At 38.9% G+C, this 17,301-nt stretch overlaps 1 protein-coding gene across 1 annotated transcript; it reads left to right on the top strand.

Moving 5' to 3' along the window:
- Positions 1 to 7,200: 7,200 nt before the first annotated feature.
- LOC121601488 (protein yellow-like) lies at positions 7,201 to 8,959 on the top strand. The gene is made up of 3 exons (XM_041930316.1): positions 7,201 to 7,750; positions 8,736 to 8,842; positions 8,905 to 8,959. Exons 1-3 carry the CDS (start codon positions 7,512 to 7,514, stop codon positions 8,940 to 8,942), a joined length of 384 nt encoding a protein of 127 aa, XP_041786250.1. The 5' UTR covers positions 7,201 to 7,511; the 3' UTR covers positions 8,943 to 8,959.
- Positions 8,960 to 17,301: the final 8,342 nt, after the last annotated feature.

The raw sequence follows: 17,301 nt of genomic DNA, 5'->3' as shown, positions 1-17,301 counted from the left end.
TCATCTGGTTAACCGCTACCAACGATCCGGTGGAGACATGTTCCTAACTAAATGCTTCACATTGCCTCAACTTGTGGCTAGTGTTTTTTACACATGCGGCAAGGGGTTGTGTTTGACTCAACGATAGGTGTTGGTGGCTCGTGAGATAGGCTATGTACATTTGAGCGGTGTACCGTTCGATGTTGTGGGTTTGGGTGGAAGTGTATCTGTTTCCAACACCAGGCTTCATCTACCAGTTTGTCCATGAAGACTCCAAATTCGTTCAGGTTTTTGGTAGATGGTAACTTTCACTAAATCGTACCCACTCTAACTTCCTTGTTACGGGCAGCTGCTCTACCATCTCCGCAAGTAGCTCAGGATTTGAAAGGTATGTACCAGATCCGCGTTGGCTAGATGGTTGCACATTGTAACACTGTTAGGCCAAAACGTGATTAGCTCATCTAGGTGTTCCGGCCTTGCTGCTGGGGTTCGCCGTACCTTCTCGAGCAAATCCTTCACCACAAGCGAAGGCCGTCCGTACAGTCTCTGAAGTGTCTTCTGTCATCTCTACTGACGTCGGACTATCGAGCCATCCTTCGACGACGGCATCACGTGCGGGTCCAGTAAGGCATTCTTCCAGCCTGGCATGTTTTCCGTTGGAGAAAGTCCGCAAGCTTTTGTCGATTCGACGTAGCAGTTGTAGAACTTTGGCCACTCTCGTGGCTTACCTGAAAAGGTAGGAGTTTTTTCGGCCATACCTGCCTAGCTGCGATGTGGTCGCAGGGTTTCCAATCCAAAGCACTACTTCCTTATCGCGTGTAACTTCTTGTTGCACAGGTTCAACGCTGGAAACACGCTGCGGTAAAAAAAATCTTCGATTGGGCCTGTACCCACCTCCGCCGTTTTTGATCTCAAGATGGACTCTTGTTCGTTTTCGTCTTGACCACTCAACACTAACCCCTGAATGATGCTCACAGAGTATTCGGAAACACCATCGGCCTCTTCGAGGTTATTCCTTTGCGTCTCGTGCTGCAGTTCCAAGGCGGCAAACTTGCACTTCAATCCGCTTCCGCTTCCTCATCTTCTCTTTTCTGTTTTTCTTTCTCAGCCATTAGCAGCTTCACCTGTAGGCTGTTTCTCTCACTAGGCGTTCTAAGGCTGAGCGCTTGGACGACACAGATGAACGCCCATGCTTGGATGATGCAGCCTTACTAGTACGCAAAGACGAACCTGGTTCCTTGTTGGGACAGTGGGGCTTCTGTTTGCATTTATCGCTGGCAGCATTCTGTTCCTCTGCTCCCTCTTCGTTTACGCGACGTTCTAATGCTGAGCATCTTGAAGACGTCGAAACTTGTTCATGCTTAGACAAACTTGCTTTGCGGCCGTGTTGGGATGAGCAAGGCTCATCATTCGGATGGAGAGGTTTATCCTCGCGCTTTTCGCTTGTGCCAACACTTGCGTGGCTGCTATATCCCGATTTTGGCTGGCCTTAGCCGCCATTAGCCTCTCGCTCTTGGGTCGAGTAACTTTGGCTGTTGCCGCGGTAGCGGCCTTTTCTCCCACATCACTCCGCACTTGCGGTGCATTATCGCGGTCAGTCGCTGCACGGGTGATTTTCATCGCTTGCTGGGACATTTTCTCGGATGCACTAACACTCGAAAAATATCACTCCCGGCACTTTGATTTTAGATATTCGCGATAAAAATCTTTGCACTTATTGCAAAAAAAAACTTTTTAAAGCTTGTTAGCTCCCGAACTAGTCGCGTAACGGAATATAAATTGTTCTCTCATAGGAGTCAAAAATGTTTATTCGCCGAGTTTCGCTTTGGGTGGAAACTTTATTTTGTCGCGGTTTTTGTACACCTTTAAAAAGTTTTTCAACTATATTCGCTCGCTGTCGTGATGCTACTGAAGCAATCGCGATGGCGAGGAACCCGATTCCGATACTGAGGTCATTTGCCTTCCCTGTATCCGAACCCGTTACAGTGCCCTCTATACGTGAGAGTGTAGAATCTCTAGCGATCGCAAAAGCTGAAAGTTTTGCTGTCAGCCCCGGTGACATTTCTCTATTTGTTTACGACTCGCAGCAACAATAAGAATGATAAAATTTCCAGGTTACGGTGACTGCCGCTAAAATAAAGTATGAGTAAATGTGAACTGCTTTGCGTATTATTTTTGTGTTTCCATATTTCTTATTCATACACAATTAAAGATTGTGGGGTATGGTGGAGGATTTTTCATGAATAGTTTTATAGGAGGATACGAAAAAATGTAGATACGATTCTAGGTCAAAGAATAAGTCCTTAATGATTTTCGCGCCGACCGAAAGCACCATGTGGAACTGTGGGTGATCGAGAAAACAAAACCTGTAATAAATACTTAAAATATCTAAGTGATATATTTTAGTATAAAAAGTAGAATTGTATATATATCGAGAATATGTTCAACTGTGATCCGGCCCGCGACCCTAAACGAGTTTGACATCACTGTACTAGAGGTTTCGATTCCACTCCCGTATCGGCGAGGTATTGCTACAACACTGCCAGCAGAACTGCCAACACTGCCAATAATATAGAGACATTTTGCCTAATAACAAGGCTCAGCAAGGGATTCAATACTCTAGGTATTGGTCTTCATAATCTAGAGAAAGTCTTTATATTGTGTGCCAAAGTACATCGTACATATTAGGTACATCGCCATAGACACATATTTCAATCGGTGAACACAATCGTCTTACACTTAGTTTTATATTTGTGAATCATTGTTTTGGTTTTAATAATAAAACGATTAGAATAACCAACTAAAAATAAAAAAACCCTAAACCCTAAACCCTAAGCGACCCTAAACGAAATTTGACATCACTGTACTAGAGGTTTCGATCCACTCCGTATCGGCGAGGTATTGCTACAACACTGCCAGCAGAACTGCCAACACTGCCAATAATATAGAGACATTTTGCCTAAACAAGGCTCAGCAACGGATTCAATACTCTAGGTATTGGTCTTCATAATCTAGAGAAGTCTTTATATTGTGTGCCAAAGTACATCGTACATATTAGGTACATCGCCATAGACACATATTTCAATCGTGAACACAATCGTCTTACACTTAGTTTTATATTTGTGAATCATTGTTTGGTTTTAATAATAAAACGATTAGAATAACCAACTAAAAATAAAAAAAAACAGGTAATATTCCAATGATATATTATTTGTCCACCTACTACAAATATTTACACCTAAACCCATTATGTGAAAATAGGACAAAAGTTGGAGGGAAAAATGTAGTTTGGAAAGATTTTGACTTTGACCAGTCACAACTTCTGAAGTTGACATGATACTGTTATAATATACAGATTTTTCTTTCGCTAATTATTTAGCTTTGTGAACATAATATTTTTTTTTAATGGGATATTTTTGACTTCCGACCGCCCTTGTCCTAATGTGCATACGTAGGACTAACTATCCTGCTATGGGTAATCAATACTATTAACAGAGCTAAAACACCTTTACTGGTTGATACGGGTTATACTGGCCCATAACCTATTAACAGAGCTAAAACACCTTTACTGGTTGATGGTTGAAAGAGGAATGAACATTTTATTAACTACATTCTGTAACACTATTTCACAGAGTACTATGATCAATTGTACACCAGTATCTCATAGCATACTTAAATCAATTGTAAACTTCAACAAATACGGCCTTGGCCGACTAAGGTTGTTATGCCAAAAAGAAGAAGAAGAAGTAAACATCATGTAGTATTCTTCTATTTAGTAGCTGTTGCGCATACGTGTTGAAATATTTTTTCTTCCTATAATTGCTAGCTAGCTGTTCAGGAGAGCCTTTCAAATTTATCCTAAAGCATATGATTAAATTAACATGGTGTTCATATAACACACGAATGAATACATTGTAGATATTGGAATTTCACGTTCATGCGAAATAATGCTGAAATAAAGGGGGTTCATTTTCCTACGTTTTCCTTAAAATCCGAATTTGGCTATAATCGGTACCATTTATTTCGGACTACCTGTATACCGTCTGGATTCAATAGTTGAACGCTTTTTAGTTGGCATGCATTTTAGTGGACCACTCGATAGTTGGATGAAAGTTCATTTAAAAAGCATGCGATTGTATGGAAAAATAGAAATTTTTGTATGAATAAACGTGCCAACTAAAAATCACATATTTAAAAGTTGGCAGACAATCGAAGTTCAACCAGTGAGTTCAGACTGTATCGTTGATTCGTACTTTTCTAGCATCGTTTCAATTCATGTAATACAATGAGAAAATATTTGTTTGCTTGATAAATTTGCAGAAAGAAGACAAAATACGACTGCTCAAGCAACGACTAACAGAACGGGAAAATAAAAATACTGCACAACCTTTAATGAACCCGCAAATGGCACCACTGCTGGAGGAATGCAATTCAATCGATCATCATCAACCGCGCTAGCTCAAAAGTAACTATAAATGTTTCAACGAAGGTGCAGAAAGAATCCTTGAAAAATATGTTATGATGTACTCTTATTATGAAATGAAATGATGGTGGTTTATCTGAATTGCAGAATACAATTGAAATTGAAAGTAAAAGCATGCATAGTAGTGAATAAATTGTAATTCTAGTGAAATTCAATCCATACGACAATTCCTCAATAAAATAGGAGAAAGCAACGCTCGAAATACTGAAATAAATTTTCTGCTATGTAGGATACATGAAGCGTAATAAAGTAATTTTAAAAAATATATATTTTAACAAAACTCAATAACGTCTCCTGTTATTATTCTTGCATCACAAGGACTTTTATTGTAATATAAGTGCATGACACAGAGCGTTGAAAGATTTAACATGCAAACTTACAATTTAAATCGCAATGCTAGGGTTACACGTTTGTGAAACAAATGTAATCGGTGATTTGCGAAAAATGTATTGTAGTCGATCTTCTCACATCACACCAACAATCTTGATAACAGGCTTTGAGGTATGTTACCTTTGAGTCACGTTAAAGTATAGAACATATTATTATTTTGTTTTCATTTTGTCTTTGTTTATCAATAGCTCCGATCCCATTCTGATGATAAATGATCACCATGGGCTCCAACAAATACGTCTCCTACATGAATTAACGTCATTCTGCACATCACGTAAGGTAACGTTTTGAATAGGTCTGAAATCAATTATTTGTTGCACTCTCCTTGACACTTTAAATGCACAGCATGCGATATATTGTGTGAAAGTAATCAGCATTCCAAGGGAATAGTACCACATAAAAGGTAATGGCATATTTTCATTACAGATATTTAATTCGTTTGAACAAAACGGCCTTTTTGGACCGTTACTCTGAAATAATAAAAAAAACTAATTCGTTTGATTTTTGTTTGGTACACTTTTTATTTATAGTTTGCTAAGACAAGTGTTTTTAATTCCACAGTGAATGAATATTTTCATTTATGTAACGACACTAGTTTAACAAACAAAAAGCACATTCAAGCAACATCGTAATACGTACACATTAGTGGTAGGACATACGATTCATTTCACGACCCGACCCGGAGTCGGGTGCGAACCAATCGTTTCCTACCCGTGGGTGCAGCGGGTACGCTTGGTCGGAGTCGGAATCAAATCAGAATCGCGGGTGCAACGAGTTCGGGTCGACCAGAATGATGAGTAGGTGCGAGAAAGCATATGCGACTCCGACCCGTTGGTTCAGCCAGTTCGGGTCGGGTATTGAACCTACCTTGACTTGACCCGACTCAAATTCGCTTCACTAACGGATCGGAGTCGCTTATACTTTCTCGCACCTACTCATCGTTCGGATCGACCCGAACTCGCTGCAACAACGGGTTGAAATGAACCCACCTTGGCCCGGACCGAGCCGAACTCGTTGCACCAACGGGTCGGAGTCACTTCTGTTATCTGGCACCTACCGGAGTAAAGGAGCCAAAGCCTCTCTTAACTGTTCAAACAAACAAACCTACCGGAGTCGTTGCACCTACTGAACCTACTGTACCATTTGGGTCGACCCGAATGACTCCGGGTCGCGTACGGATGGCTCCGACCGAATAGGTTCGGGTTGACCCACCTATCACTAGTACACATGTATAGCACCTCTGCGTATTGTGTTCATTGTTTTGGCATTATGTGTCACTGCTATTTCATGCCATTACATTACATCACTGCTCTTTCGATAGTCTTTTTTTGTAACGAATTTCTAATTATTTGTGCTCATCGAATCGTAAAGAATAAACTGGTTCTAGGTCAATTGTTGAACGTTTTTAATGTATATATACAGAACAAAAAGTTTGTACAGATCAAATTGTAATATTAATTCAACAGGTAATAGAGATGTAAAGTCAAATATTTGTTTACACCACCGTTTAGCTATTTTCTACGAGATATGTATACAATATTTGGTGCTTTCGCAAATCAAACACAATATTTTTACAGTGCATTTACAATCGAACAGAAGTGAACGTAATCATAAGGAGAGAAGTTCAATGACTCATCAATTGTCTTTAACTGTTTGATAGTTGCTACCTTTATTCCCTCTGAATAGTTTACAAAACCTCACTAATCATTTCGAACTTAAACATCTTGTTATGCTTTGTTAGAGCTACTTGAATAGCGTAAAATCGTGATTTGAACCGGATTTGGTACAGGCGATCGAAGCGAAACATGTCGGAAGAAGATGTTTTGAACATTCAGCTATTTTTACTGGCTTCCAGCCTATATTCTTGTATGTTTGAGGTGCGGTAGCATTCTGCTTTGTTAGTTGAACGCAATGGCAATAATCACACTTAAAACGTAAAGAAAAACTCGTTGCGTTGCTAACCAGTTTATAATTTAGAAGATCGCGATCGTGATTGTTCGTCACGTCGAAACAAGTGATCTTATGCAATTGAAGAGGCGTTTTTGGCGCTATGCTTTTGTTACTATGCCCGGTGCTATGCCCTGGTAATTTACCGTAGGTGTCCGACGAGTCCCAGTCGAAGGATTTTAAACATACATTAATATTTTGGCCTTCTTGAAAGGGGTTGTTTGTTTAATAAGTAGATGCATCACACATGCCACCGACGATCTTTTTAAACTATTCCACAGACAGCTACTACACTCCACAAATGCACTAGGTGGATCGATGAAATCGTTTTCAGTTTTCGAGCGAGCCGTGTGCTTGACGGGCAGATGACGATCGCAGTGCTGAGAGAAACAAAGTGGAAAGAGAAGCATTGGGAACAACAGTACGATGAAACAAAAACCGGTACGCGGGTTGAGGGCTCTGATCCGCATTGATATAGCAATTTGTAGCCGGTTTTACGAGAGCAAACCTTTTCGCTTTTGAGAAATGGTTGGTGGTTTTTCAGGTAGGCTTTCTCGTATGCAAACACGGTGGTACCATCAATTGTCGATTGTTCGCGTAGCTGTACGGACGCAACAGCAAATCGTGCTTTCATTAGTAGAACAATCCAGTACGAGTGAGTTACAACTATTGTGTAGTGTACTTTCAAGGGTTGACCAAAACAACCAGTGCAATGATACTGGCTACTTCAAATCTCGTGCTCTCTGTGATCACTGTTGGAGCGTTGTTGATTCTGCCCGATGTCTTTGGTGTGAAGCTGAAGGAAAAATTTAAGTGGCGTGAAGTTTCGTTCGCTTGGCCCTCAGAAGATGCTAAGGTGGCTGCCTTGAATTCCGGCAAATACATCGTTCACAACAATCTACCTCTGGGTTTAGAACGATGGCGTGACAAACTGTTTATTACTGTCCCAAGGTAATCAATCGAAATAGATTTAATATTATCGAGACCTGTGCTAAATGTGAACACATTTCCCACTTTCGATCATAAAACGAGACTGGATACATGCTCGCTTTGTTAACGTTATTCGTCAGTGTAAATAAATGCAATTTGTTGTACAGTACTTATTAATAATGTAGACGGCGTTCTCTCTGTATTTTCCTGCTTTACTGATATTTTATGTAACAATGGTTCATAAATATGTGATGTAATGCAGTGCTCCCCAACCTTTTTAGGATCACGGACCACTTGTGTTTGAAAATACATTTGCCGCGTCCCACATATATTAAGTGCATATGTTTAGCAGACTAAGTTCAAAGCTTTTTGATCAAAACTATTTTTAATATTATTCTAGACATGTCTGTTGAAAGTTTAATCTTGTTTGTGGGAAAAAATTAAAGATGTGTGTTGTAATAAGCTTTTCTTTGAAAAATCAAATCTTTTGCGGACCCCGTCTGTTCACTTCACGAACCACAGGTTCTGTTGTAATGGGCACTGTAGGAGAGCCCATACGATCTTGATAGAAAAGTCTGATAGAGAAGACTTTGAAAAAATTAAGTGTTTTTTTATAGTATTGTAATAGTATTTACACCCATGGTATTATAATAATACATGTAGTATCTTGTAATACTTCCTTATTTGCTAGATTATATACGGCAGTCATCTAGGCTTAACTCAACCTTAATATACACTGGCGAAAGAAAAAGGGGTTGCCCTTGAAAAGGCCGTATATAGGCTTGTTTTGCAAGAAGGTATAAATGTCAATTTTAATTTTTGCTCATGAAAACCGAACAGATTGTTCGGTATACGTTTCATTCGTTCTAAAGAAGCACCGTAGTCTTTACACGCACAGGATCGAGAATCCGTTTAATTAATAGTTAAAGATTAAAGACTACAAACACTTATTTACTAAACCAAAAAAAAAAAAAACTAGTTAAAACTCAATTCTATCTCTTTGCAGGTGGAAGACGGGTGTAGCCGCTTCGCTGACATATGTTAACATTTCCGACGGGATAAGCCCTGATTTGCGCCCTTATCCAGGGTGGACTGAAAATGAACTCCCAACAGGTAAATAATATAAACATACGTTTCATTCCATTTGCACGGTTCTACTTTCCATTTCCTTCCAGAGCGTAATGATGGTCCAGATCCAGCATCCAATTTTTGAAAAATAACGCCACAATTATATCAACATTCCGTGTCCGCGCCGATGAGTGCGACCGTCTTTGGGTCATGGATACCGGACTTGCAGACATTCTTGGTGATGCTGTTCAATATGCTCCTCCGTCAATTGTGCTTTTTGACTTGTACACAGATAAACTCATTCGACGACATTTCTTCAACAGCACACTGCTCAAAGAGGACTCATTCTTTGCCAATGTTGTAAGTAGCATAAATTATCGAGTCAGAGATTTGCAATCAGAAGAATTATCCCTGTTTTACAATTGTACCATTTTAACTGTAGATTGTCGATACCGAGCGTGGAGATTGCGATAATGCGCATGCCTATATTCCTGACTTGGGAAGCTACGCAGTAATCGTGTACTCTTTGGCAGAAGATCGATCGTGGCGAGTAAAGCACAACTTCTTCCATTTTGATCCTCTCGCGGGCGATTACAACATCGGTGGTGTTAATTTTCAATGGACTGATGGTGTTTTCGGTATGGCTGTCGGAAAACGCTTGCAGGACGGAACGAGGCCCATCTATTTCCACGCATTTTCAAGTACCAAGGAATTTATGGTATCAAACATGGTACTGCATAATGAATCATATGCGCAGAGCCCACAAGCATACTACGACTATAAACTGTTGGGTGATCGTGGACCAAACTCGCAATCATCCGCAGAGTTTTATGATTCGGAAACGGGTGTAATTTTTTACACGCAAGTCAACAAAGATGGTGTGGGATGCTGGAATACGATAATGCCACTGAATGCAGATACTCAAGGGTTAGTGGATTCCGACAGTGACGCGTTAGTATTTCCGAACGATTTAAAAGTAGACAACGAAGGGACATTGTGGGTACTCTCTGATCGCTTGCCTATGTTTATTTTTACCAGTTTAGACGCAGAACAGTACAATTATCGTATTTTAGTAGGAGAAACGCGAGAAATTATTAAGGGTACACCGTGCGATAAGTAAGACTATTTCCTCTGGGTATTTTCGTCACGAAAAGAACCATTAACCATTCAAACTTTCCTTTGACTAATGCATTCGTTGATTTCAAAATAAATATTTGTGAACAAAGATCTTTGCGTAGCCCAATAGATGTGTTTTTTTGTTGTTTCTCTTGTGTAGTGTATACTTCTGAAAATCTTGCCTCGGTTGAGCCGTAAAGAACGATAAAAAAATCAGTTTAAAATTTTAACGATTAAAAATTTGGCCAAAAGTAGTATAACCCAGGTTGGACGCGAGAATTAAAATTCCATGCAAAATGACTAAAAATACAGTCAGGATTGGAGCAAGGATTACGTTAAACGTATTTTATAATGTTAAATCATTAAAATTTAAAACCAATTTAATTTTATCGTGCTCTATTTCCCAATCGAGGCGAGATTTTCAGTACTTTTGCATGAAATTTGAAGGCTTGCGTCCAACTTGGGTTAAAAGTTCTTTTTGCCCCGCTGGCAAAAAGAACTTATAACCCAGGTTGCACGCAAGGCTTAAAATTGCATGCGAAATGAGTAAAAAATCGTAAGGATTGGAGCACGGGTTGTGTAAAACGATTTTAACAATGTTAAATCATTAAATTTAAAACCATTTTAATTTAATCGCGCTTTATTTCCCAATCGGGGCTTTTGCTTCAGTGCTTCAGATTTTCAGTGCTTTTGCATGCAATTTTAAGACATGCGTCCAACCTGGGTTATAAGTTGTTTGCCAATTTTCAACAAGATATATCAAATTTCAGGCATTTAGCAAGCTAGAATATTCGCTGTTCATGGGGTACTCTATTTCTAACTGCTAAATCTATAGGCGAAAAAACTACTTACCCTCACAATATGTTTAATACGAGGGCGCTGGGGCTATGACGTTGTATGGAGTGCAAGGCCTCGTGCGAGCTAGCAGACTACTCAAATTTGTTTTGCACGAGTACTTTATAAAATCAGTTTTTAACATTGCTTTACGTAAAATTGCATACGATGAAAGCATACAAAACATTACAATGTAATAATAACGACAACAGATGACGCATCAGCTGAATATCTTTATTGATGTTTGACGATAGATGGTGCTTTCCGTAGTGCAAAATATGGCTATATTCGAGCAGTTTTCTGCACAGGAAATGGTGCAAAATCTATGCAGATTTTGGTCAGTTTCCTGTGCTGGATGAGCAGTTTTGGCACCCTCTACTGGGGGAATGGTCAAACTATTTTAGGCGTCGGAGCAAAAAAGGCCTAACATTTACAAATAAAGCTTTCTTTTCCCAAGTGACATTTGCTCGACATTGTTTTTCCATATCTGCTCGATTAGTACTCGATACGCCTGAAATTGTGGATTTGTGTGTGATCAAGTGTGTTGAAAGCGCTAAGATTTAGCGTGTTCGTAAATTAGACTTTCTTCTATCGATGGACAATACTGTCGAGCTCATTTTACATTCATAGGTTTATTTTTTATGAAAAATAAAAGCTAGTTTTGTGCGACGTTATTTTATAAAAAATCGATATCATTTAAGTATAAAATGAGTACATGACCAACTATAACGATAGGAAACATCATTTCTGAGCTAATCTAGAAGAAAACAACAAAAAAGCTGCATCACAATTGATTTTAAAGGCCTATTTCTAAATTCCCTTAAATTTGTGCAATTTAAGTGAACTTTAAGGCTCCAGTTTAAGGCAATTTGCTCGAATTCCCGATGATTCGTGCTCGAAAATGTCAATTGGGTTCGTTCTTCTCTTCCTCTTCCTGCTCCAGTTTAAGGGAATTTAGAAAAAGGCTTCTAAAATCAACTGTGGAGCGACTTTTTCGTCGATTTCTTGTAGATTCACCTGGAAATGACGTTTCTTATCGTTATAAATCTTCATGTAGCCATTTTATACTTTAAAAATACCCATTTTTTATAAAATAGCGTCACACAAAATTAGCTTTTGTTTTTCATCAAAAACCATAGCTGTGAATGAAAAATGAGCTCGACGGCATCGTCCATCGATAAAAGAAAGTCAAATTTACGAACATACCAAATCTTAACGCTTTCAACACACTTGATCACAAATCAATAATTTAAGGTATATCGAGTACTAATCGAGCAGATATGGAAAAACTGTTTCGAGCAAATGTCACTTGGGTTAGCACGTGCCTTCCGTCATCAGCTGATTGTGTGTTGTGTTTGCACAGATAACTTTTTTTACTGAAGTTCAGTAAAATTGTATTGAAGTTTTTTTAGCTGAAGTCTCAGTAACCAGTTAATCTTTATCTAGACCGGTTGGCCATAAAAAAAGATTTTTTTATTTACACAAACAGGATTACTCCTGACTAAAGCTAAACTATGAACTATATCTGGCTGATTCTAGACTTCGACTGACTAAACCTAACAAGCTAAAGTTCTAACTAGGCCGCTTGTTGCTGGCTGCATTGGTCCGTTCTCACGATCGGTCTGCGTGTCGCATTTCTTGCGCATGTCGCCGTTGTCCGCTCGTGGCCGGTGTAGCGTTACATATTCGACTGCTCGTAGCCGGTGTGGAATGCCAGCTTGCAGTCCGGTTTCTAGCGGGTCGGTCTTACTAATCCTTTCAGTAAAAAGAATGTACATTGAATCAGTGCTCACCAAAATGGCAGCTCGTTTACTGAAATCACAGTAAAGCCATTTTCATATTACAGATTTTTCAGCAGTTGGTAGCGATGAAAAAGTAACGAAATTTTTTATTTAAAATTGAGTTTTTTTATTGACGCGCAGATATTGCGAGTCCCTCTATTCATATTCATCCAGGTTATATGTTATTTGATACAGTTTTTGTTCTATTTTGTGCAGCAAAAAGTTTTGATGGTTCAATAAGCGCTCACAGACACCACGAAATTTTGGTAAAAGTAAGGCTCAGCCCTCTACGTTACGCTAGCGTTACGCGTAACGCCTGTTTATCTCAAACCCAAGCAGCATATTTTGAACGCCTGTTTTAACCGTCGTGGATGAGCAAATTGATAGATATTAACGTCTAATAATCTAAACCTTATGAATGTTCAGCAATCTTTCATAAGGTTTAGATTCATTGATAATTCATTAGAATAAAAAAGTAATTATATGACTTGTACCTTACTACTTTTGATATTCATTAGTGTTATAGCAACTTTAAAAATATTGGTAAAATTATGATATTAAAATCATAATCAATGTGTAAATGTATTTATTGACCTAAAAAATGTAAATAAATTTAGTAACCTGTATCATTGTCCTAATAAGAGTGTTTTTCAACTAAATGCAATTATGATTTAAAATGGCCACAAACATAGATTTCATAAAACAAAATTTCAAATATTTAACTTAATTAAATGTATTCTACATATTTTTTATGTTCTACTTATTGGAAATGTTACTCCAATTCAAAGCTTCAAGGGTTTTTTAGATTTTTTCTGTAATATTTCTCATAAACTATATATATATTACTTGTGTTTTAGAACTTAATGTCCTAGATATTGGTTAATGTTAAAGTATTTTTTATTTGTATCGCAGTTGAAAATATTCTTTATTAAAATAATGTACTCTGGTCGGTCGCGTGGACAAAACTATAATAAAAATGCTGCTTGGGAATATTTGTAACGCATGTATTAGGCATGTAACGCTTCTCCTGTGTAACGTAGAGGGCTGAGCCTTACTTTTGCCGGAACCTCAAAAATGAACCTGAGCTTTCTTTCCATGCTTAGATTGTTGCCTAATCATCAGTGCATCTTGGCACTGATGTTGGCGACCAAAATGCCGAAACGGGTTTATACGACGTCCACAAACTTCCGCACGGAGTCCATTTTAGACGCTACGGGGTGCCATTCTTTGATCGCGCATGCATCTAAACGACGTTGGTTCACTTTTTTGGCCATCATGGTTAGGGTTTGAACGATTCACGTTTTGTAAATGCAGGTGAAGTAAAACTCATGATAAACCTATTAACTTGTCGAGTTTTTTAATGCAACCGTTATGCAATTTTAACATTATATTATCACGTTAATAAGTCTTTCAAAATAAAGGAAATAGCATATAAATTTTATATAGATAAGATACACTGAAGTATGGTTGCAATAAATTTATTTAAAGTTTTGCATGCGACTTTACGATGGGAGAGTAGTTGACTTTCGCATAGGCAATACATACAATACAAAGTTTTCTTCTTCTTCTTCTTGGCCTGCCTTGTACCCACGAGGGAAATGAGCTTGGCTTTCAGTGACTTATTGTTACCATAGCTGGATAGTCTTTCCTACGTATGGGATCACCGCTTGCTTCAGATACACTGGATATCATTCCACACACTGATACGCGTATGTGGCTTTTCTTTACACGTTTCGCCCCATCAGTTACCACTGAGCAAATTTCTCATATGGTGCAGGTACGTTTAGCGCTTGACAAGCGGGATGTGTTTGTTCACCGCCTGACGAAATTCGGCGCTAACACAAGTACACTCTCATTCATCTCATTCAAAGTGGGCATACCGGCCACTTTACGCAGTAAGGCTCTATCACCTGAGACATGGCCCTCCGCTCTAACATACCGAGAGTTTCGTGACTACCGGAACAACAACAATAACAATCCCAATACACGCGCCGTCATCGATACTAACTCGATACATCAACTCACACACGATCACCCTGCCACTCTCGCTGCAGACAGCTATCACAATCCACTCTCACGGTCCGGAATAAGCGCTCCGATATCAAACACCACTACAGATATGCACTCGCAGCCTATTCCGATTTCCTCTCCTGCTATGACCACTACAGATGCAGGTTTGTTTACAACTGAACCACAGCAGGATCTCAACGAGCAAATGCTTGTCACCACTACACCTATCAGATCTCCTCCTGTATGCTTAGCCGCTTCTTAAAAAAGACCGCGACGAGTTAACACTAAAGGGACTGATGATTCTGCGGAAGCCGGTCCGTCAGATGAATAGCAATTGAATATCAACAACACAACAACAACATACCTACCAATGCATTACCAAAATGTTCGAGGCTTGCGTAAAAAACTGAATGATCTTAGACTAGTACTTTCAGAAACTGAATACAAAATCGTAATATTAACTGAAACCTGGTTGAACAATAACATAAACAATGAGTTATTCAACGACGATCGCTATTCTATTTACCGATGCGATAGAACCACCACTAACAGCACTTTCTCCATCGGTGGTGGTGTTCTAATAGCCTGCTCTCGCTCTCTCTCATCTTGCGAAATTACACCAACGGATCGAACTATGGAACAGTTGTTGGTCAAAATTCGATTGGGCAATATTTTTGTTTATATCGGTGCCATGTATATTCCACCGTACAACGCATATAACGACATAATTGTTAACAAACATCTGGAAAGTATACGCGAAATTTCATAACGCATGAGAGATAACGATCTTCTGCTTGTCGCTGGAGATTTTAACAAATGGGACATTACGTGGTCCAAACTCAATCCAGCCGATGTCGAGGATGTACCATTGCGCTCCACTTTCATGCACTATAAACCGTCATCTAAGTCTCGAAATAATCATATTTTCATAGATGGTATGGCAGCAAACGGCCTTTATGAATTAAGCAACGTTAGAAACTCCATGAACCGACAACTCGATCTAATTTTTGCTAACTCCAACGCCGCTGAGATCTGTTCTGCCGTGTCTAAATCCGAAGCTTCAAGGACATCAAACGCCAACATAGATGGAGATCCATACAGTATGAAGATGAACACAAATGAAGATCCATACAGTATGGTGAGTATTCTATCGCACATCGATATTATTCGTAGCTGTTAGCAAATAAATTAACTGACCGTTTTTCTTTTTCCTATAGCTTTTGAAACAACAAAACAACTAAAGAAGACAGAAAGAAAAAGGTGGCTCATCTGGCACCTAAAAACGTAACGATGGGCATATGAAGTATCCCGTTTCAAGGATGGTTAGGAGATGTATGTTATGAATGAACCAAGCAAGTACAGGTAACTAAACGTCCAGTTGTAGAAGCCGAACGCAATAGAGTAACAGAGAAGATGGACAGGCGCAACAGGCATTACAAAAAACATAAAAATGTACAAAGAAAAAAAGAAGAACATGCTTCGCAGTCGCGTAGCTGTGAATGAGAGTTTAAATAAAGAACGTACGGAAGTGCTCCGGCAAGAAATTCAATCTTAACAACCATCGAATTCTCTACTTTACTTTCCGAAATCAGCCAAGGACGTGTGTGATTCCTTAGCAAAGCGAAACAAAATCGCAAGTCGATTAACGACTATATTCAGATGCTTGGGCATAATCATACATCGGCCTATGACTGGAAATGAAGTTGATTATGGCAAACAATTGATGACGATGATGATTCATATAAATGCATGTTCGACATCGCCCTTGCAAAATTCATGCAAAATATCATAGAAAAAAACGGTTTAAAAACGGTTTTACACTCATTCAATATCGGGCTCATTAAATGTTTTACAACAAAAGACCTGCGTTTTTCTTAGTTTGGTTGTTGTTCACTACATATTGTTTATGTTTTCAGCTACAGAGTAATGCAGGAAGAGGAATATTCGAAATAAACCCACATGTCCAATTCAACCTTTCAAACTGAGATAGATGTATTATGGAACAAACACATACACACTTATTTCTTTGATGTGTTGAACAGAAACCACACACTCAAACAAACAACAGTAGTTTTGATATTATGGTACTCCTATCTCACAATTTAAGACAAATAATTGTAATTTTATGATCCACCTACGTTGATGAGATCAACGATAGCTTCAAATTGTTGTTACTATGGCGCCGTTTCCTGAGTAGAAACATCATCTATAATTTATGAAACTTAAAAACCAGTGATTATCAAATTACATTTAAACACTCAAAGCAAAACCGTGAATGTTAAGCAGAATGAAAGTTGTTAATCATAGAGCTACGGCGTTTGATTCAGTCAAATTACTTTTTCTACAATAAAATCCTGCAGAAGGTAGAGCACAGATTAACACGTTCAGCCCTATGGCGGTCTACAGGGACCACCAACAAACTTTCCCGTACGCCGGTAGCGGTCCCTGTGTCTTTTGATGGGAGATGAACAATCATTACGATCAACTGTACTCTGCCGATATGAATGGAAGCAGTGCACAGGTTGAATAATTTCGTGTTCTAAGAATTAAAGCGGTTGACAAAAATCTCATCGGACACACAACAGTATTGATGAAAAGTTGAGTTGAAAACTTAGCAAAAATAAATCTATTTTGCATCGTGTTCTTCTTCTTCTTATAATTGGCGTAAACGTCCTACGAGGACATGCCAGCCTATTCTTCTTCTTCTTCTTTGGCTCAACAACCGTTATCGGCCAAGGCCTGCCTGTACCACTTGTGGGCTTT

This window comes from Anopheles merus, unplaced genomic scaffold (genome assembly GCF_017562075.2).
Source record: "Anopheles merus strain MAF unplaced genomic scaffold, AmerM5.1 LNR4000102, whole genome shotgun sequence".
Taxonomy (NCBI): Eukaryota; Metazoa; Arthropoda; class Insecta; order Diptera; family Culicidae; genus Anopheles; species Anopheles merus.
The sequence above is the reverse complement of the archived record's forward strand: the minus strand, read 5'-3'. Positions and strand labels throughout refer to the sequence as shown.

What these genes read in the sequence shown, in the direction of transcription:
- LOC121601488 (XM_041930316.1), top strand. Translation starts at nt 7,512, where the DNA reads ATGATACTGGCTACTTCAAATCTCGTGCTCTCTGTGATCACTGTTGGA. An exon ending in CTGTTTATTACTGTCCCAAG is followed by an intron (nt 7,751 to 8,735) that starts GTAATCAATCGA and finishes ATCTCTTTGCAG; the next exon opens with GTGGAAGACGGGTGTAGCCG. An exon ending in TGAAAATGAACTCCCAACAG is followed by an intron (nt 8,843 to 8,904) that starts GTAAATAATATA and finishes ATTTCCTTCCAG; the next exon opens with AGCGTAATGATGGTCCAGAT.